Source organism: Ctenocephalides felis, unplaced genomic scaffold (genome assembly GCF_003426905.1).
Source record: "Ctenocephalides felis isolate EL2017-DRISC unplaced genomic scaffold, ASM342690v1 CF-g0.4_SCAFFOLD_01492, whole genome shotgun sequence".
NCBI classification, from domain to species: Eukaryota; Metazoa; Arthropoda; class Insecta; order Siphonaptera; family Pulicidae; genus Ctenocephalides; species Ctenocephalides felis.
In genome coordinates, this window is record NW_020537646.1 from 50,089,923 (window position 1) to 50,113,909 (window position 23,987).

General features: G+C 32.7%; 1 protein-coding gene across 2 annotated transcripts in view; it reads left to right on the forward strand.

The window, feature by feature from the left end:
- The first annotated feature begins 646 nt into the window (after positions 1–646).
- Positions 647–23,987, forward strand: part of LOC113371495 (N-acetylglucosamine-6-phosphate deacetylase) — a 132,908-nt gene continuing 109,567 nt past the window's right edge. The window contains exons 1-2 of one of the 2 annotated variants that reach the window (XM_026612120.1): positions 647–952; positions 4,779–5,074. In XM_026612120.1, the coding sequence (XP_026467905.1) occupies positions 751–952; positions 4,779–5,074 (498 nt within the window). In that variant the 5' untranslated portion in view covers positions 647–750. The remainder of the gene's footprint in view (positions 953–4,778; positions 5,075–23,987) is intronic. The other variant, XM_026612119.1, reaches the window with a different exon arrangement.

Genomic DNA, 23,987 nt, shown 5'->3' on the forward strand with positions numbered 1-23,987 from the left:
AAAAATTGGTTACATTTAATTATTAATTAGTAAATTGATTACTAACGTCTCTTCAATATATATATATATAGATAGATATATATATATATAGATATATATATATAGATATATATATATAATATATATATATATATATATTATATATATATATATATATTGAAGAGACGTTAGTAATCAATTTACTAATTAATAATTAAATGTAACCAATTTTTAATAATTCTTGAGTAGATTAGGGTTTTATTTTGAATACTTTTGAATACGAGAATTGGAACATTTGTAGCTCTTCGGGAAGTGTGTGAAATCAAAGAATTTATTTAGATACAAAAATTTATTTATCGCTTTATTATATATATATATATATATATATATATATATATATATATATATATATATATATATATATATATATATATATATATATATATATATATATATATATGAATCATACATAAAAGAAGAGTATATATAATAATGATCTTGACAGGTTTTAGCTGGTGATAATAATGATCTTGACAGGTTTTAGCTGTCAAATGAATCCAATACTTTTCAACACTCTTCTTTTATCTATGCTTTTCAACTTGACAGCTAACTTCTATTTCGTCGTCAACTTCACGCTGGGTGAAATGTTAACAAAAGTCAAATTCTTAGCATGCTTTAAGGTGGTGTGACTACGTGACTATTCTTTTAAACGTCAATATTATTGTCCTTATTTTAGCTTATTCGTGACATACTATAAACAAAGGCTTTAAAATGCATGCATCAAAAATAATACAATTTAAAAATTGTTATATATTACGAGATCACAATATAATACTAGAAGATTTATGGATCAGAAATGGTAAAATTATTAACCCAGAAGATATCTTTTTCGATGAGAAAACTGTTGCTCATGAAGTTATAGACTGCAAGGGCGCTATTATTTCACCAGGGTTTATAGACATACAAATAAATGGTGAGTGTTCTAAATTTGTTTTTAAATTGATTTAATTATTGAAGTACCTACAAGATTTCCTTGCATATGCGGTGATACCCCGCATAATGTATGCCTCGTACAGTGGACGTCGCGCACAACGAACTTTTTTTTCGGGCGCCAACGTTCCACACAACGAACTTTGCTTCACACAACGTACTAAATCGTTGTCATTTGTAACATATGTTGCTCAAATTAATTCAAATAGTGGACATTGGAAATTTTTGCTTCGCTGTGAAAATATACTTCTTGATAAAAAAAAACACACTTAAATCATCTCATTATTGGGCAATTCACATTCACGCTCCAAAGGTCTTGAGAAAATTTTGATAGTGGAAGAAAAGACCAGTCAGCAGATTTCTAGCGCATAAAGTTTATAAGACTTTTTGGTGGAATGAAAAGAAGTGCAAGAATTCGTAAATGTTTACTTATTAAACATGACTGATGTTAAGAAGATCAGAAATTTGTACAATGATGAGCTTACATTTCATTTGTGGTAGGTCTTAAAGAAGAGAATTGAAGAAAAAACCATTGACAGTTTCTTTAAAATTCCAGAAGCTGAAAAGGCAAGAAGGAAGTAGTACGACTCTGATAATAACTTATTTCGTAAATCAGTAATATTTTTTGATATCTTCATTATGTGTAAAATATATCTTATTTGCTATGACCTATTTCAAACTACAGAACAAATTAAATTGTGATGTTAGTTAATCTTTATTAGTATTAAGCAGGTAACATGTTTATTCATTAAATTCTTGGCATGTATGTAAAGATATGCATCCAGAAGTGATGTGAGATTGAAGCAATTGTACAATAAATTACAAAACTGTTCAAAGCTGATTAGCAAATATCAGGAGAGCAGTAATGTTATTTAGTTAATTGCTTATATAATTAATTAAATTAAATTTATAATGTTGTGTATAAATTCTGTACTTTGCAGTATAGGAATCAGTATATTTCTAGGGGCACTAGCACAATGTCCAAAAAGATGTTATAATTTGTTTTCGTGAACTTTAGATAAATTTGCTCAGTTACATTATTATATGACCACTATCGTCATCATCTGAGCAAACTAGTTCTAACAACTACCTGCTCATTTTCATTAAATTTTATTTTTATTTATTTTAACAAGTTATATGACAATTATTTTTAGTAAATACTGTATTAAAAAAATAGAAATAAAATAAATGAAAAGATTTAAAAAAGCTCTTTTCAACGAGACTTCAAACATTCAAACGGTTAACATGTGTCAAAGAGAAGAGCTTTTTCAATCATTTCATTTATTTTATATTTATTTTTTTAATTCAATGTTTAGTAAAACAGTATTGTTGTATAATTTGTTGTTATATCTTTGGTGTTTCAATCTTTTTGTTTTTCTCTTTTAATTATTTGTATGGTGAGTTATTACATATTATTTAAGTTTTCATAGTCTACATTTATATGCAATAACAATATGTTTTTAATATGTAAAAAAAAATCAAATTGTTTAAATTTATGCTATTTCACATATATATAATTATATTTTTGTAAATTTAATGTGAGCACTGTGTGAAGATGGGCCAAATCAGGACCCAAAACGTTTGATACTATAATAAAGACGTTTTTCTTCACTAAAATTGTTCAATTATTGGATGAATGTCCATGAAATATAATTATAAAAAGGCATCTGTATGTTGCTGGGATATCAGATTAATAGTAAAAAAAAATTAAATTGACAATTTTTTATTTTTTCTTATTTATTATTTATTTCAAAACCTTAAACGCGTTTTTCTCGAAACACGATTTTGCAACGCGGCACGCAAAATAGCTACAACAATTTGATTTTTTTTTTCATTCGATTTTTTACAGTATATTTAAATTACATTTTTAAGTGCCCATCATAGCACAGCGCCTTCAATTTAACGCGGCTCGCTGAACTCGCTTGACCGCCAAATGTCATTTTCTTCACTTTTTTCACTCGATATCCGAAACCGCTAGACCTGCATTTCTCAAAATTTAATCAGTTGTTTATTTTGTCAATACAAGTAAAATGTTTCGTTTGAATTATTGAAATCGTTTTTTATCGCTCCGTTCTCTTCAAAACAGAATTACCATTTTTGGCACTTTTTGCCCCGTATCTTTGAAACGGCTTTGCCAAAAACTAAACAACACTTTTTCTTGTTAATATGATTCGAATGCTTGAATCATTCAAATCAATTGAAACGTGTTATCAAAATCGTCGACGGAAATTTGTATCTGAACACACACATACATACTTCGATTGTTTCTAAGGTATGCCAAAATGTTCAGAAACCTCTCAAACGTAAAGAAATTATAAATTTTCATTTAAGATTCTTTTGCGATCACTATACGTTACCCTACGGGAAGTTGATAATTAAGTATACAAGAATGCAGAGCGTATGATGACAATCCAAAGTCATAATTTTTAATAAATGTGCCAATATCTAGTGGCAACATATGAGATAGAAGATGAAGTGCCTCTGCCAATTTTATATCAAAAGACGAATGAATCTGTATAAGATATTTTGATCCAAAATTAATCCTAATTGCAATCTAGATGTAAGAGACCTAAGCCGAACAACAGCCCTTATACCTCAGAATCTAACATTACATATATTTACTTACTTTATTTGACTTGCTCAAAAAATATGTCAATATTTCTGTTGATATTTTGAAACTTTCACTCGATCGGGAATAAGTGTCATTAACAACTATTGCATTTTACATTTTTTAATTGTTTTATCGCCAAAAATAAGCAGTATTTTTCAAAACAAAAATTGATGTAAATTTTAAAAATCGACAATTCAAAGAGAATAGTTTTGGAATAATATGTAGAATTATAATCCACACCTTCTGGATGTTGTTCGAAATATCGAAAATAAATCAGATTTTTATTTTAATTCTGTTCTAATGTACTTTAAACAAATAATTTCAACTTTCTAATTCAGTTTATATAATTCTTATAAATATTAGACAATGTTACAATATTTATAATAATCTATTTTAAAACATTTAATATTCCTCGATCATTTCGTTACGGTACGGGAAGTTCCAGCAATTTGCTTAAGGCACGATGCCATACACCCCACTGGTTTTTTACTTATATTACACGTTTGATGACGTATAAAGGCTGCATATTATGAAGAAAATGAATTTCAACTTTTCAAACGGCAATATCTCAGTAACGAAAAAAATTAATAATAACAATTTAATAGATAATTTTATAATAAATAAACCTAACATGATTTTTTAAAAATTCTTATGGTTTCGGCAGAAAATGGAAATAAACTAGAATTTTGCACCTTTGACCTTAAATATAAAAAATCGCAGATGTCGGATCGATGGGGACTTTTGACATTTTATTTGTAATGGCCTATTTAACATCTGTACCAAATTTCAGCTCTATGCAAATCATTCCTAACTGACGGCTTTTTTAGCTTTAATTTGACTGGGCTATTAAAAATATAGCTGTTTATGCGATTATGGAATTTAAAGATAAATTTGTTCCGAGAAATTTAAACTTCGGTGTATTATGTATCAAATAGCGCTTATGTAAAAATACTGAAAATACCGGTATTCTCAGGGTAAATACCGGTATTTTTAGGGTAAATGCCGGTATTTTTATGGTAAATACCGGTAATAATATCGCCGTAGAATCGGGCGGTATACCGATATTTTGGTACCGGTATTTTAGTATACCAGTATTTCGGTATACCGGTATCTCGGTATACCGGTAAACCGGTATTGCATTCCCTACTTCATATGTACGCATATGAAAAACACATTAATATATAATTAATTTTTTTAGGAGGATTTGGCATCGATTTCTCAAATAATACTTCTTCGGTTGAAGCAGGAATTGAAAAGGTATCAAAAGGTATATTGGCACATGGCGTTACATCGTTTTGTCCAACAATAGTTACATCACCTACAGAAATATATCATAAAATAATTCCAAAGATTTTGAAAAGAAAAGGCGGTAAACACGGTGCAACCGTCCTTGGCATACATTTAGAAGGACCATATATCAACAAAAAGAAAAAGGGAGCACATCCTGAGAAATATATTATGGAATTTGATCAAGTATGTAATATTTATATAACCGTTATTTTCTGTATTTAAATATGAATTTTTATCATTTTTTATTTAAAACACGATTTGTTTATTTAATAGCTTTTAAAATGAATCTAAATTGATTTAAATGAATCTTAAAATTAATTGTGGTTTTATTACAACGAAAAAATTATTTCGTTTATTTTTACATATAAAATTGTATGTATGTCTGTCTGTTTTTTTGTATATCAAAAGAAATGCGTTTACGCATTCCACACTAGGTCTTTTGTCTGGGTATGCTGGACATAATACTAACACAAAACGTCCGCTTATCCTTTACCTGTTGTTCCTGCGGAAGTCTATAATTCCCACTTTAAATTAAACTTTTGTCCTAATCGCTCTTCTTCTTTCCAATGATTGCAAGTCTCTTAGAATCTAGCGTAATTTTTCTACTTAACATCCCATGTACACCTTCTCGTTGCGTCCTAAATACCGGGCACACGAAGAAGGCTTGCGTAGCATTTTCGATTTCGCCCAAACAATATGAAGGCGAGTTTTAGTGTTTGAAACTGTATAGGTAGACATGAAAACAGGTGTGCCCAGGTAGCATTTGTGTAACATAATAGTTAACCTCTTAACCTAAATGTTGGTGCCAGCGGGCTATGCTGTTCTGCAATTCTTCTAATCTCAACCTTTTAGGACTCCGTTGTTGACTTCTTTGTCGGTAAATTGTCCGTCCTTTCTCTGCCAAGTCTAAGAGAGGTAGAATCGTGGGAAACTCTTAAGGCATTCAGATGGCATATGGGTCATTATTGCCCAACCTACCCGCTTTTTTTAGACATGTATTATAAGCACTCTGAAATATTGCCGGAGATATTGATGCTTTTACAGCAATATTAGGAATTCAATTCAATCGCAGTGCCCTCCTATTTCCAATCCGATTGCATGCTCTTGTTGACTCTTCTAGTGTTATACGTATTGACAAAAGGGTCCACGCCTATAAGAATATCATTTAGATCAACATGTGCTACCTGGTAATTTAAATCAAGTTGCAATGGGGACATTGCAGTTAATATTCTATTCAAGTTAATGAAAGCATTGACTGGCTTTTGAGGCGAGACATTACAATGCTATGATGCCTTTTCCCTAGGTTTTTCTTGAATTCGGTATAAGTATTTTCCACCACCTATCTTTACTATCTTTGATAGCTTTATTTAGTTGCCCACATGCCTGTTTACATTCTAGGACCAGTTGTACAGGGCTTGGAAAAGCCACGCTGAGAGATTCTACTTCTCATATGAGACTCTACGAAGAAAACTGATTTCATACTATACCTGTGTACAGATTGCCTTTATTTTAAGCCTTGTTTACGGGACAGCTCTTTATTATGTTCCTGATAATAATACTTTCACAATTCAAGGCCACTCTCAAGGCACTTTCGTCAAAAGATTTTATTTTTACCCAATGGTCTTAAATCGCTTTGAATATCTACTAATATTTCTATTCTTTGCAGAAACATATTAAAAATCACCGAAAAGCTCGACATTTTCGCGGAGAATGAATCATCTTTTAAAGTTTTGCGGAGAATGGAACAGAGGAAGATTATCGTGTCCAAACAGCAACATATCTCCGAAAATATATTAAATTTTGAGTCTTACTCTTGTACACAGATTCTTGAGTTTTAAAGTTCAATAGTTAAACTTTAAAAACTTCAAAAAAGAAGTTTTCCTCTTGATGAATATTTGTTTGCGTTATACTATTTTTATTCCATTTCAATTTTAAGGATCCATTTCAATAGCAAGTATTTTTCTAGATTTTTCAGTTTACATAACTTTGATATAATTGTCGACAACCGTGGTAAATATTTAACATATTCAAGTCAAAATGTAAAATTTTATGATAATTTCATTGTTATTTCTCTGAATGAGAAGTTCGTTTTCGCCAGAATATTCAATCTGCCAATTATTTATTTTCTTTACGTATTACCTCTCTCTCAACAATTGAAACCAACATTAAAAAAAAACTGTGTGTTTGTATGTGCGCCGATTATGCGAGTTTTCGTGAAAGTTCTTTCAAAAACAGTTGCACTAATTTAAAAAAAATTAAAATTTGCAAAAAAGCCTGAACCAATAACTCGATAAGGACTCGCGTTTATCACGAGTTTATAATTACAATAGAGAAGAAAAAAATTTTGGTCTACGTTTTGGTCAAAAATGTTGAACGCACGAAAATTCAAACTAGTTGGTTTGGTATTTAGCCTTGAGGCAAGTTACATGAACTTCCCGATATGTGTAAATAATTGACTTAATCAAAAAAAAAAAGTGTAAATAATACACTTCATCAATCCTACTTTTAAAAAAAACGATAATAATTTTAGCAAAGTTTGACGAATTTTTAATATTAAACTACTTGTCGTGAGGCCGTAATATTACAGTAAGTTCTATAAGACCATGATGTATATCGCCAAAAAAAGTTCCATGAAAATTGGTTTAAATTTTTTTTCAACAGTTCATTACAAGAAAACGGCTCGGTAGATTTTCACCTAAAATTGATCAGTACCATTCCCAACTAATATCTTTCGAACAGTTTTTGATTTTTTAAAATCGGTTCGGTAGGATGAGCTTAAATGTGGACGAAAAGTTTAACACTTTTTTTCAAATTGCAAAGAAACGGCTTGGCAGATCGTCGCACAAAACTGACAAACGATAGTCCTCACCGAAATACATCAAATGGCTTTTAAATTTTTAAAATCGGTTCAGGCGTTTTTGAGAAAACGTCGATCAAATGTCTAATTTTGACAAACGCCAAAAAACGATACCAATTTTTGCAAACTTTGACGAATTTTTAAAGCTGAACCAGTTGTCGTAGGGCCGTAATATTTTAGCATGATCTAGAAGACTATTGTATCTACCATTAAAAAAATAATCATAAAAATCGTCGAATTTTTTTTTTAAAAAACTTTATTACAAGAAAACGGCCCGGCTGATCTCTACCAAAAACTAATCAGCACGATTCACAACCAATATCTTTCGAACGGTTTTTGAATTTTCAAAATCGATTCAGAATTGCGGGCTAAAACGTAGACGAAAAATTTTGCACTTTTCTGCGATTTATAAAGAAACGGCTTGGCCGATCGTCGCACAAAACTGATAAACAATAGTTCTCGTCGAGATACATCGAGTGGCTTTTAAATTTTTAAAATCGGCCTATCCGTTTTTGAGAAAACGTCGATTTACAAAAAATCTGTTCACATACACACACACACACACACGCACATACTTTTTCCAAATTTGGTCTCATTCGATTCAGTTGGCTTGAAACGTCGAGAAAACATAAAATTAGAGAATCGGATTTTTTGATGAAAACATAAACTTCTCCTTCGGGAAGTTAAAAATGTTCGAAATATATATGGTTCTGAAGAACATACTGAATTAATAGGGCGATTTGATTATAAAAATTCGAAGTTCAAAATTTATGTCAAATTCTCTTTGCTGATGTGATGAGTCAAATTTTAACTTTTGTCGAAGTTTTGTCGGAAGCGGCTGAACCAATTACAAAAATTTAAAAGCCATTTTAAAAGATGACATTCGATAAGAACGAGCTTTAACTGGATTCGCAAAACAATGTTTTTTTCCGAATTAGCAGAAACATGCAAAATTTTTTGTCCACGTTTTCGCAAAAAATCCTAATCCGATTTTGAATATTGAAAAAAAAACGTTCTAAACATTTTTTAGGAATTTAGTTACTTAAGCATTCTAGTTTGTAGACATGAGTTTCATGTGATTTTTGAAAAACTGTAAAATTGGCGAACGTTATTTTTAATATCATTTTTTCGAAGATAAGTCTATAAATAAGTAAAAGTAAATCGGTTCAGTGGAAGTTGAAATGTCTTGAGTATCGTCGAGTCGTTTCTTTGTGAACTCGTTAAGAGTTTGATGAAGGTAATGTAGCTATTGCATCAGACAAACATTCTACAATAGTTGGGAGCCCACGGAAATATGTTTAAATATAAAAAAATCATTAAAATGTTTTTGTACTATAATTAATATAATCACATATACAGATTAAAGGTCTGTTTGAAAGATATCTATTAGAAATCGCATTTTGGAGAGAGAGATAATTATATATTCGAAATAAAAAAGAGCTGAAAATTCTTTCTAAATTGCTAAAGCTCAATTATTTTTAAGTTCATTATTACATGCTCGAGAAGTTCATGTAATTTGCTTCAACCCATGCGAGACGGCGATTTTTTTCGAACGCGCCCCCAGGAGCAAATTTTTTTTTTTAAATTGTTAATTTTTAATAAAAAAAAACATGTTTACTACGGAAATCACCCAATTCGTAAGCAAATTTGCATAAATAATTACACACTGTGTGTGCAACTCGCTCCTCAGAAAATTTTTATTACGAGGAGCGGATTGAATATCTAGTGTACAATGTAAGGTAAAATAAAAATACGTCATTAAAATTGATAAACATTTATTTTAAAAATAATTAGATAATATAAAATCGTTATGCTGCTTTCAATAATGAAGAACAGAATATAATGCAAAGAAAATTTTTAAGATATAGTAACAAGTCAAAAAAGAAGTTGAATAATGAATAAAATAATATAAACAAGGAATAACTTTTTAGAAAAATGTCTAAAGGTAATAAAGTAATGTAACTCAGTAATGAAAAAGAAAACACAATTGGTAAATACATTTTTAGGAAAAGCACACTGATCTTACATTGATATTTTGTAACAATGTAGATTTCGAAATTCAAACAAAATGTTTTGGTACGCAATAAAACCAATGCCAAATTTTGTTTTTCTATACTTTACAGATACTCTTAATTAAAAAAAACTAGTGATGTATGGCGTCATACCTTAAGGCAAATTGCTGGAACTTCCCGTACCGTAACGACATGTTCAAGGAATATTAAATGTTTTCAAATAGATTATTATAAATACTGTAACATTGTCGAATATTTATAAGAATTGCAAAGAAACTGAATTACGAAGTTGAAATTATTTGTTTAAAGTATATTAGAACTTTAGTCACAATTAAAATTAAAATCTGAATTATTTTCGATATACAAAAAAAATTAAAAATTTTGAAAAAAAAAATTGAAAAAAAATGAAACAAATTTTTTTTTTACTAAAGCAATTATTTTGTTAAACCAAGCAGAAAGTTCTTTGAATCATTCAAATCGGACGCTTAGTTCTCTCAAAAACTGCCATTTTTTGCACATTTAGCTCTGTATGTTCGCGCCGGAACGACGATAGATGGCGCGATTAAGCTGCATTTGTCGGAGTCGGACAATACTTAGTCTCTGGTAATACCGAAAGAAGACGATTTTGCATATAAACGCTAATCATTAGCGTTTATGAGGGCTCGCTTGTCACGTACGACGTTTTACTTGTGTTTTCCGTATTAGTTTTGTGGTATATTTCCGAGTGTTAGATGTTATTTTAGTAAATAAATACATTATTCACCGCAGCCAGTGTTCCTTATTTGTGTTCCTGGAGTTAATTTCTTCCTTAGCATCCAATTGATCCGAGGATTCCGGACTTCAAGCCGCCATCCGACTGGGCCGTCGATCAAGCAGAGAACATCGAGTTTTTTCCTTAATATATTCAATTGTACAAAATCCTCGGAATAGCTTTTGAATCAAATATAATGAGCTATTCCGAAAGGGTTTAACCAACCCCATCCTTAACATTGATCTTTCGACGCCAGGTTCTGATTTTGATTAGGATTTATTGATTATATTAAGATAATTGTAATCCAAGATGGCACCTGAACTTGACGTTGGTGCAGAGATTGATCGACTAACAGTTAAGAGGGAAATGTATTTTTCAAGCATCCAAGAAACTTGCGACATTTCTCAACAGATTAGCTCTTCTTCAAGTAAGATACAATTTCGTAAAAAATTATGCCTTCTTGAGAATGCGCGTAAACAATGCATGCACCTTTCCGATGAAATTAATATATTGAAACAGTCAGAAAATCCTAGCTATATTGCGGAATATGCCCTCGCGAGAGCGTTGGAAATGCTTTATGCAAAAATAAAACATGCCGAAACAATTTTAGATGATCAAAACGATTTATCTGGAATTTTCAGCACTTTGATTAATTCATGCATTGCTTCAACCGAAGATCTTTATGAACAGAAAGATAAGAATACACAACTAAAAGACTCCCACAATCTTCACGTTCTTGCGACAGCGGCATGCTTACAAGAACTAATTCTTTGGTAAATGTAAAAACCATTTTCCGGGATTTGCAAACTGCAGTTTCTAGTGGAAGTTGTGAACTGAAAAAAAAGAAATCTAAGCATCGTAAGCTTAATCCATATAATGATATCCAAACTAAACATGTCCTCAGCGATTTTAAAATCGACAATTTATCAAGGAAATTAAGATTAAAATCGGATTCTTTATCGGATATTTTTCCTTTCGGTATAAATCTTATGTGGAGAAAGTGGACCAAACATCATCTCCTTTCAGCAATAGCGAGTCTATGGGATTGTTCGAGATTTGTTACTTCTAGTGTTGTTAAGATAAAAATCTTAATAAAGAAAATTTGGAAATTAAAGATTGATTGGGATGAAGCGCTACAATCATTTATTATGACTTCTTGGTTAGCCATATATTCCGAATCAAAGTTGAATAACTATAATATACCACGTTATCTCGGAACTTCAGAACAAAGACCAGGACTTGGAATTACGGATAGCCAAAAAATGTCCAGGACTTGGAATTACGGATAGCTCCGAACAAGCATGCAGAGCTGTAATTTACAATAATTTTAATGATTCAATGATAGTCTGCCACTGGTTGGTAGGACTAACCACTCACTGGAAAACATTTGCAGCTAAAATAATATCAAAAATTTACGACCTGTTTCATAATGCACAAAGGTTCCATATTCCTACTGATCAAAAGGCAGCAGCTGGTGTTTCCCAATATCTACGTCCTAAACTATATGTTAGATATAAGAATTGGTTGTTTGTGTCAGATTTTTGGAACGACTCTATATCTACTTGGTCCTCTATAAGGATTGACACTTTCCGTAAGAAAAAAAAACTTTTCATTCCTTATTTCTTTATTACATATCGAAGTGTTTAAAAGGCATTACAATGAATTATTATTTTCACGTAATATTGGACGGTGACTCTGTGGGGAAACAAGCAGGCTAGACATAGAGGAAAAACAAAAATGATTTGTCATTTTTATTTTATCAAAAAGTTTTGTAATTAATAAATTGTTTATATTTTCATCCAATGGATTTTATATTTTTATATTCATAACTACTTCCTACACAGGTGATCTACGACGTTTGTGATGAAGACAGAGAAGGAGCATGAATGGAAATTTTAAAAAATGTAGACTTTGATGCAGCACCATAATTAATCACTGGTCTTCCGTGACTACTTATAAGGTACGTCCAGTCCTCGGGTCAGTGCGAGTTAACCCATTTACTGTACTGACCCCGGACTCAGTTGGTATACCCATTTTGTATACCCAGATCTCAGTGTTATTGCTGACACTAAAATTAATTCTGAGCCTAGATCTTGGGTCATGAATTGAATTCACTATCAAATAGTTCATTGGATTCGCAATTCAACCTCTCCTTGTCCGTTAACACTATTCCTACCGGGACCGGTCAAATGACCGTTTTTGATTTTTCGATTAGTATTTTTCATATCAAACGTAATTGAATCGTCATCAAACTTTATGACTTTTCCTAATATGTGAGTATAAAACATTTTTCAATGTTAATTTGTTTTTTCAATTTTTATTTTTGGAAAAAAAATTGTATGCTGTCTTACCTACCGCGACCGGTCATTTGACCGGTAGTACGAAAGACGATGTTCGGATGGGATTTTTTGTAGTAATTGTTAAGAATATTTTGGAACTTACAAGAAAATGTAAATTCAGAAGAATTTAGACTGGTAAAAACTGCCTTCTGCAAATTTATATGCATTTTTTTCGATTCTGTATGCGCGGTGCGCAAATAAGGCAAGTAGTATAAATATTGCATTTCTACGGTATAAAAAGTGGGATTTCTCAATTTTCTCAATGTCTATGTATAGACAGATTTTTACGAAGGAATCTAAACAATAAATCGATAGGTTTTGTTTTGAATCCAAAGGTTGGTTCAACTACATTGACAGCAATCAAAATTGTTGTAAAAGACTACGTATTACTATCGACAAACATATATTTTCAATAAAGGTAAGGTGTAAATTCATTCAACATATGTTCAATAGTATTTAGGAAAACGTATAAATATTAGTAACTGTTCAATATACGATGTAAATATAATTATGCCCTACAAATCGCACAAATGGGGTGTAAAATTTTGGTAACCATCCAGTATACGTAGCAAACTGAGATATTCTTTGAAGATTTATAACTGATGAAACCGTATTATCAAAATCGCTAGTACGACATAAAAAATATATAACGTTTTTACCATCCTACATATAGCTAAACTTTTAGTAAAAGAAAACTGATGGTAGGTACAATTGAAGCAATATAACAGCTATAAATACTGGCAGAACGAAAAATCAAAGATTTCAATACTCAAATAATATTTACAATTTTGGAAGATAAGAAAGAAGATTCTAATTTTCACTTACATACACATATGTTGAAAAAATTACACTAATACGGGAGTTAATTCTATTGGTATTAGCGTCGGGACTGGTGTAGATGCCATTCATAAAATAGTCAGAAATTATTTGGTAAAATATGAATTTTAGAGAGAATTCATCAAGAATTTACATTATTTTGGATGTATTCAGGATAAATCCATTGTTGTTACATAAAGAAATTACGAGAAGACAATGTACAAGGCAGGAACTTTCTATTCCAATTAACTTGTCGTATAGTTCCAACAAGAATTCAGAAAAAAATCAGCTAAGTACAAGTACAAAACAGATTCCCTAAAAGAAACTATTCCAGATAATGCTTTAGAAAAATGATAGAGAAAACAAAATCAGCCAAAAACGTAAAAAATGCGTGTGCAGAAAATACACTCTAAGAAAAAAAATCGTGAAAAATTGGATAAAACAGTATAAAATGTAGAATTCGCATTATAAAATAAAAGAAATATATTGTATTTGTATTTATAAACTCTTAAACTAGCATTAACTCTTCATTCAATACTGAAAAATACCGATTTTGCATGACCGGTCATTTGACCGGTCGCGGTAGGAATAGCAAACATGAAATGTCGGTAGGAATAGTGTTAACTCACCAAATCGTCTTTTGATGCATCAGGCTTTGGGACTGCATCTTGTCAAGATGATGACTCTTTAATACGCTCTCCGATTCGAGAATCCAATGTATGATCCAAAGGGCTACTGAAGTCGACAAGATTATTTTAATCATCGGGAAAATTCATATGCTTACAGAGCGCCATCTGTTTACCCAAAATATTGTAGAAATAAAAATTATTACCGTAGATTGAGGCTGAATCTTCGAATTTTACCAAGACATCGAGGTTCAGGCAATTCACCACATGATTTATATTCAGAATCATATGCATAATATGAAGATGATGGATGGTCGAATTACCTAGCATACGGTGGATCTGCCGACGAAACTGTCATTTATTCCATTGAATGAAGTACTAATTGACCGGTACCACAACACTGCTATAATATGCTTTCCCACCATATCTTTATAACGTGTTCCCTGTATTTTTTAAACTATGAGGTCAACACTGGGCAGGGAGTGTGTGGGGAATCAAGCAGGCTAGACATCGAGGAAAAACAAAAATGATTTGTCATTTTTATTTTATCAAAAAAATTTGTAATTAATAAATTGTTTATATTTTCATTCAATGGATTTTATATTTTCATATTCATAACTACTTCCTGGGCTCGCCCGTAGGTAAGCGGTTAAGAGCGACGGGACTTGTATCAGAGGTCCCAGGTTCGATACCCACTTGGAGCAGCCTGTTGTCAGGCAATAGTGACAACGATTTTCACTTGGAAATATAAATAGCAATATGTTTCCATGTGAAAATATCCCTCACCCGGCATTGTTGCACCATACTTGCCCTATTACAGAGATTGTAATAAAAATTTATTATACAGAGATGTGACAACTGCTTGGGTTGCCATCTGTAATAAAACAAACGTAGTTTGTAAGATATCACAACAGCTCATAGAACCCATAAGTTTTGATCGCTGTTCAAATAAAATTAAAAAAAAAAAACTACTTTCTACACTGGTGACCTACGACGTTTGTGATGAAGACAGAGAAGGAACATGAATCGAAATTTTAAAAAATGTATACTTTGATGCAGCACCATGATCACTGGTCTTCCGTGACTACTTATAAGGCACGTCCAGTCCTCGGGTCAGTGCGAGTTAACCCATTTACTGTACTGACACCGGACTTCAGTTGGTATACCCATTTTGTATACCCAGACCTCAGTGTTATTGCTGACACAAAAATTAATTCTTAGCCTAGATTTTGGGTCATGAATTGAATTCACTATCAAATAGTTCATTGGAATCGCAATTTAACCTCTCCTTGTCCGTTAACTAACCAAATCGTCTTTTGATGCATTAGACTTTGGGACTGCATCTTGTGAAGATGATTACTCTTTAATATGCTCTCCTTCAAATCACATCCGATTCGAGAATCCAATGTATGATCCAAAGGACTACTGAAGTCGACAAGATTATTTTAATCATCGCGAAAATTCATATTCTTGCAGAGCGCCATCTGTTTACCCAAAATATTGTAGAAATAAAAATTTATGCAATAGATCGAGGCTGAATCTTCGAAGTTCACCAAGACATTGAGGTACAGGAAATTCACCACATGATTTATATTCAGAACCATATGCAGAGTATGAAGATGATGGATGCCGACGAAACTGTCATTTATTCCATTGAATGAAGTACTAATTAACCGGTACCACAACACTGCTATAAAATGCTTTCCCACCATATATTTATAACGTGTTTCCCTGTATTTTTTAAACTGTGAGGTCAACACTGGGCAGGGAGTGTGTGGGAAATCAAGGCTAGACGTCGAGGAAAAACAAAAATGATTTGTCATTTTTATTTTATCAAAAAAATTGTAATTAATAAATTGTTTATATTTTTATCCAATGGATTTTATATTTTTATATTCATAACTTTTTCCTACAACTCAATGATTGTGGCCTTGTTGAGCTCAAGACTTTTATGTTGGCTGAGAGGTGATCCACGACCCTCAGCTTACTGCACCTTTATATACTTTTGTCTGATTAGCTTGCTTCTTTAGGTGTTTGGGAGGGTTCAGGAATTTCTAGGTGCCGATAGAGTGGTTGGAATGGCATTACTCCGAAGTGGACGCACACGTCAAATGGCCTGTAGTCAAACGATGTTCTTTCTTTTCAATAACTAGATTCATAATGCATTCAAATTTCCAAAATAATGATCATTTCACTATCAACTGATATCTATAAAACACAAGGTTATAAAAGGTAGCCCTTCTAGAGTGGGAATATGTTCGCGCCAGAACGAGGATGGATGGCGCGAGCAAGCTGCATTTATCGAAGTCGGACAAGCAATACCGAAAGAAGACGATTTTGCATATAAACGCTAATTATAAGCGTTATTTTAGTAATTAAATACATTATTAATCGCAGCCAGTGTTCCTTATTTATATTCTTGGAGTTAATTTCTTCTCCAGCATCCAATTTCAAGCAATCTGAGAATTCCGGACTTTAAGCCGCCATCCCACTGGGCCGCCGATCAAGCAGAGAACATCGAGTTTTTCCTTAATACGTTCAATTGTACGAAAAATTGTATCCATACATACATACACACGCACATCTATTTTTTCTGAGGTATGCCAAAATGTTCAGAAACCTTCAAAACGTGAAGAAATGTAAAAATTTTCAATTTCGATTTTTGGACGATTACAATAACTTACCCTACGGAAAGTTAATAGCTCGACGACTATTGTACTCAGAATAACTGATGATTGCTCATTATTATTGTTGCACACATGGTGCGCAACCGGTCTTATAGCCTCAGAAAGCAATTGCACATACGGCTCGTCTACGAATTTAAAATTTAATAAATGGTCTCCTGCAAAATTGAGATTGCCACTCCTGATATAGAGAATGTAATTCAAAACGGCGATCGTTACATTTATCACGCCTCATATCAGGAAAAACATTGTGTCATGCAGTGTTATCGATTTTAAGACTGTCACATAGTTTTTTTTTCATGGCTCTGGTATTTTTAAAGTATCTTTTTTCAATCTTAGTTTCATTTCTCTTGATAAATGTTTTATATTTCTAGATGAGTTTTCACAAAAACATGTTTATTGTTGGACTTACTACAATACATCTTGATGGATTTGTCTATACGCTTGTACATTGTTTCTTTAATTGTTGCACTATCCTCAGAAGACATTATAAAATCACTCGATAGATACACTGTGTATTGATATGTAACGAACCTTATTTTGTGAAAACTTAAAATTATGTAAAGGTTTCATACCCCTGCCCATTGCAGCAGGTTGTGTAACCCTGGCGGGTACCGTTAAGGACCCAGTATAAAACCGACGCAATGGGCTTAGTCGGGGTTATTTTCCGTACAGTCGTCGACTGGAGTTATTGTACATATTATTGTATATATTATGCAATAAAGAAGTTATTAAGTAGAAAGTGTATTATCAATACCAAGGAAAGAACCAAAAGTATCCGGAGGAAGGTGTGTTGTCTATACCGTATATAAAACCCAAGTGTCCGAGGTAAACGGTCGTGTTTCCGCAACCAAATACAATTCATGGTGGCAGCTAGTGGGATTGCCTTGCAGAGAAGTAAAGTAAGCGGCGTTGCTGTGATCAAGAAAACCACGTGTTTCTGAGGCACCGGAGACTGCGGTCGAAGCAGAAGCTATCGGCGGCTAATTCAGCAACCGACCATACTTCACGAAGAACTGAAGGACAATAGGTGGCGACAAGACACGAAAAACTTTGACACCCAAGTAAGTGAACCATTCTTTTTTTTTCTGCGGAGAAGATTCACACTTTTACGTTCCTACCGGAAGATGGCGACCAGTTCCCCCAGACGTACAGCATTTGAAGAAAGGATCAATAATTTTACTTTAACAGACACGGATTTAAACGTTAATTATGAAGCATTAAACTTAGCTATACAATTAATTCCTAAATTTAATGGTAAATCTTCCGAATTAAATAAATTTATTTTTTCTATTGAAATATATACTGATCGACCCATAGCGGTAATTGATACTTGGATGAGAATAAATCTTTTATTTTTGTTTTTCTTTTTATTTGTATAATTAACTATTATTATAAATATTGTTTTGTGTTTTTTTTTTTTTTTGGGAGAAAAAGTTTCTTTTCTCTTTTTTGCCACACGGTATGTCAAAAAGTTTTACATATACTTTAATTATTGTTTGCAAAACAAAATCCAATGAAGGATACAATACCTACGGGTAATAAACCCATGTTATAATATGCAATGTACATACTTTTATATATCGAAATATATAGTCTTTGAATTTGAATTGAATAATTTTTCTATTGAAACCTGTAGACAGGGCTTAAACGCGGCAACATGCGTAGAAATGCAAAAAATTATATTAAATAAATTAGAAGGGGCTGCTTTCCAATATGTAAGACGTATTACTTCTATGAATTGGGCAGATCTCAAAAAAATACTTTTAAAGAAATTTGGGGAGAGACGGTCCGTGGCTGAGTTGCAGTTAGAACTAACTAAAATAAAACAAAATACTGGGGAAAGTGTGAGAAAGTATGCACAGAGAATAGAATTAATTCTAGAACGTATGTATGATCAAGAAAGTTTGAATGACGACAGTAGTGCGGAGCTCAAGGAGCCTGCTCATAATGAACTAGCTCTAATAGTTTTTGTAGATGGCCTTAGGCCTGAATTGAGAACTTTAGTTAGGGCTGCCAGGCATAGCGATTTACAGGAGGCGATACTAATGGCTATGCAAGAGGAACAAAATTTGATGAGGACTAAATTGGATAGCAAAGAACTTGAAGGCAACAAATTCAGAAGAAATTACTCGACACCGTTTTGTAAAATCTGTCAAATAAAGGGTCATTCAATGTCAAACTGTCGGCGAAGAACCATATTCAACGCAGATGACCAGGTTGAAGAACCCCAAACTGACAGACGAAGCCATGTTCGACGCAGCAATCCAACGCAACCTAGTTCGAGATCATCGACGATAAATCGCGCGTCAACCTCTAATGATCCAAAAAACGAGTAGGCGCCAGGTGTGTCGAAAATCAAAGACTCACCTGTATAAAAAATTATAAGGTAAATACTGTGGCATTAAGAAAATTTATAAATAGAAACCTAGTCGGCTTAATGGTAAATGATAAAAAATGCATGTTGATTCTGGATTCAGCAAGTGATGTGTCAATTATTAAATATAACAAATGTATCCCTAGTAGAATAGCTTCTGACGAAGTATCGAGGTTGGAAGGTATTACTGGTGAACACGTGTATACCCAAGGCTCGGTATTGCTAAAATTTAAACTTGGCGATGCTGAACTCGAGCACAAGTTTACCGTAATATCTGACAGTATTGATATTGATGCAGACGGTATAATAGGATTGGACTTTATTTTGAAACACAAAGCCAAACTTGATTTTTGCACTAATACGTTCACGTTAACGAACAAGAACAAATTAATTACAGTTCCACTGGGCGATACAATAAATACAACGCAACATTTTGATGACTCTACTGAAACTGCGCCGACATCTCGTATGGATACGCGCATTGTAAACAAACAAAAGTCTGAGCCCAGAAAATTGAAAAAATATAAATCGGTATATTATTCGAAAAAATTTAGTAAGGAAAACAAATTATCAAAGACAGCTAGCATAGGGAGCACAGTTAGCAGTACTGAAATACTAGAGTATCCTAACAATTTTGTGACTCCTGCTTCTGTTAAAACTGTAAAGGACCAAAATAAGGTAGTAAAACCCAATAATAGTCATCGTAGGGCTAGTGAACCCACGATTGACAATTCAACTGAAATTGCAAATGTAAAATTAATAGATGTCTTAAAGACTTATGTGATTCCTCCTAGGACAGAAACGACAGTTTCATTTACGACCGATAGAGTAGGTGAACTATTTTGCGAATCTGCTGAAATCCTAGAGGGAGTTTATGTAGCCAATTGTATTTTAAAACCTTCCAATAAAATACTTTTTATTAAAATATTAAACACTAACGATAAGGAAGTAACAATTACTGATAAATTATTTTTACCGAATCTGTATCCGCTTGACGATTATCAAATATTAAAACTAAATAAAAATGATGTGAATTGCGATTATGACCGGATAAAAAGGGTTAAAAATTGTATTAGAACCGATCACATGAATTATGAGGAAAAGGAATCAATATTAAAAATTTGTGAAGATTTCTACGATTTATTTTATCTGGAGGGTGATAAACTAACTTGTACTAGTTCAATAAAACATGCTGTTACTACTAATGATGCAAAACCTATTTATATAAAACAATATAGGCTTCCCCAGGCCCAGCAGATCGAAATTAAAAGGCAAGTGGAAGATTTGCTTGAAAACGATATAATTGAAGCATCCGACAGCCCATGGAATTTTCCGCTTTTGGTCGTTCCAAAGAAGCAAGATATAGATGGTAACAGGAGATGGCGCGTCTGTGTCGACTTTAGAAAGCTGAATGCAATTACAGTAAGCGACACTTATCCTCTGCCAAACGTAGCCGAAATCTTGGATCAACTAGGAAATTCTAGTTTTTTTTCCACTTTAGATTTAGCTAGCGGATTCCATCAGGTAGAATTAGACGAGAAGGATCGGACGAAGACAGCCTTTACAGCTGTAGGAAAAAAGTTTCAATACAAACGTATGCCGTTTGGTCTTAAAAATGCTCCTAGCACGTTACAGAGATTGACTAACCTGGTTTTGGCCGGTATTGAAGGATTCAAAGGATTAGTATACATGGATGATATTATCATTTATAGCAAGACTCTTCATGAACATAATTCTCGAATGCGTAATGTCTTGGAACAGTTGCGCAGCTATAATCTCAAACTACAGCCAATAAAATGTGAGTTCCTGAGGCGTGAGTTAACGTATCTTGGGCATGTTATATCAGAAAAAGGCGTCACACCCGATCCTGGAAAGGTAAAGGCTGTCCAAAACTTTCCTGCTCCTAGAAACCCCAAAGAAATAAAAATGTATCTAGGTTTAGTCGGTTATTACAGAAAATTTATAAAAGATTTTGCAAAAATTGCAAATCCATTGAATGTATTATTAAGGAAAAATGAGGCATGGAAATGGGGTCCTCGAGAAGAAATATCATTCAATACTCTCAAGAGTGCAATATCCAGTGCACCTATACTACAGTATCCTGATTTTGAAAAACCATTCATCTTGACAACTGATGCTAGCGGCGAGGCAATTGGAGCAGTGTTAGCGCAGGAGGGGTCCACGGGAGAGCGGCCAGTAGCTTTCGCATCCCGACAACTCAACAAGCATGAAAAGAACTATGCCACAATTGATAAGGAATTGTTAGCTATTATTTGGAGTGTACGACAATTTAGACCATATTTATACGGACACAAATTCCTGATTTACACGGATCACCAGCCACTAACATACCTCTACAATTGCAAGGAGCCTACCGCTAGGCATATTCTATGGAAACTTGCGATGGACGAATACGACTTTGATGTCCGGTTCAAACCTGGAAAAGCCAAAGTCGTCGCCGACTGCCTGTCGAGATATGGAATAGGAAACCAAAATATTGAAGAAAAGTTGGTTTTAACACTGAGAAACGCCTATGAGAAATTTATAAATTTTAAAAATAATAATTGCATAATTAATGATCACGTAGTAGAGAGTAACGACAATATTAATACTAGTCTAAAATCCATACCTCGAGTCATTTTTGTTCCTAAAAGGACAAATGATTTTACAAGGGACACAGCAACTCATTCAACTATAGAAGCAATGGAGGATGGATATAACTACATTTATTTAATAACACATAAAGAGCATGAAAGGGTTCATTTGAAAGACATATTTGAATGTATAAGTTCTCTAAAATGTCTCGTGGAATCCAATAATATGAAGGAATTACATGTTGCCAATCCCGTAAAATTAAATGACTACAAGAATTTAAAGGTTGAGGAAATTTTAATAATTTTTAGGTTTCTTTTCAAAGATACTGATGTTAAAATAACATTTTATAAAGATTTTGTTAAGACTAATCTAACCCAAGAGGAAATTAATTCTATTTTAGAGTATTTTCATAATAATCATACTTTAGGTGGACATCAAGGTATAGGTAAAACTTACAGCAAAATCCGAGAATCGTATTTATGGCCTAATATGAGAAAGGACATAGAAAAATTTATAAATAAATGCGAAAAATGTCAACTAAGCAAAGCCTCCAAAGCGACAAGAGAACCAATGTTAATAACTACAACATCTACATATCCCTTCGAAAGAATTAGTCTTGATATATGTGGTCCATACCCTGTTTCCAACAATGAAAGTAAATACATGCTAACTTTTATTGACGATTTAACAAAATTTGCAGGAGCTATACCGATACCAAACCAAGAAGCCAAAACAATAGCCAAGGCTTTTTTTAATGAAATTATTCTTAGATTTGGTATACCAGAAGAGGTTTTGACGGACCAAGGTACAAATTTTATGAGTACCGTATTTAAGGATGTATGCAAACTTTTAAAAATTGACAAAATAAATATCTCAATGTATCATCCTGAATCTAATGCCTCTTTAGAAAAGTGTCATCACATGTTTCTAAATTTTATAAGGTCATACATTGGGAAGGATGATAAAACTTGGGATACATGGATAAATTACGCCGTTTTTGTTCACAACACAACACCGCATTGTTCCACAAAATTTACACCCTTTGAGCTTGTATTTGGGCGTAAAGTTGATTTGCCTGCCTTTATAAGTAGGGAACCCAAAATACAAAATACTTATGAAAATTTTAGCAGTGAATTCAAAACCAAACTACAGCAAATAAATGCAGTAGCTCGAGAAAACTTAATCCAATCTAAAATAAAATCCAAAGAAAAATACGATTCATATATTAAGGAGTCTAATTTTTCCGTTGGTGATTTGGTTTTGATGAAAGATAATACCCCATACAAGGGCAAATGCAAAAAATTGATGCCGATATACAAAGGCCCATATGAAGTTTTGGAACAAGATGGTGTAAACTCCAAGATAAATGTTAAGGGTAAAATTGTATGTATCCACAACAATAATTTAAAGAAATTTACATCTGAATAGTAATACAAAAATATAAAGCCCTATAAATTTATGTGCAAATAGCCATGTTGCAAAAGTTTAAGCACTGTCAATCTTAAAATTGAAAATGTTTGTATATTATAACCAATATTTTTTTTCCTTTTTTTTGTAAAAAATAAGGTTCAGAAGTTATTGAGGACAATAATTTTTTTTTCAAGGGGGAGGAGAACCTCAACCTCCCATATTTAATTTTTTTTTTTATTTTCTGTCAGAGGACTGACAGATGCTTTAGGAGGGGCGTGATATGTAACGAACCTTATTTTGTGAAAACTTAAAATTATGTAAAGGTTTCATACCCCTGCCCATTGCAGCAGGTTGTGTAACCCTGGCGGGTACCGTTAAGGACCCAGTATAAAACCGACGCAATGGGCTTAGTCGGGGTTATTTTCCGTACAGTCGTCGACTGGAGTTATTGTACATATTATTGTATATATTATGCAATAAAGAAATTATTAAGTAGAAAGTGTATTATCAATACCAAGGAAAGAACCTAAAGTATTCGGAGGAAGGTGTGTTGTCTATACCGTATATAAAACCCAAGTGTCCGAGGTAAACGGTCGTGTTCCCGCAACCAAATACAATTCAGTATATAACGATTGCAAATGGTAGATTTT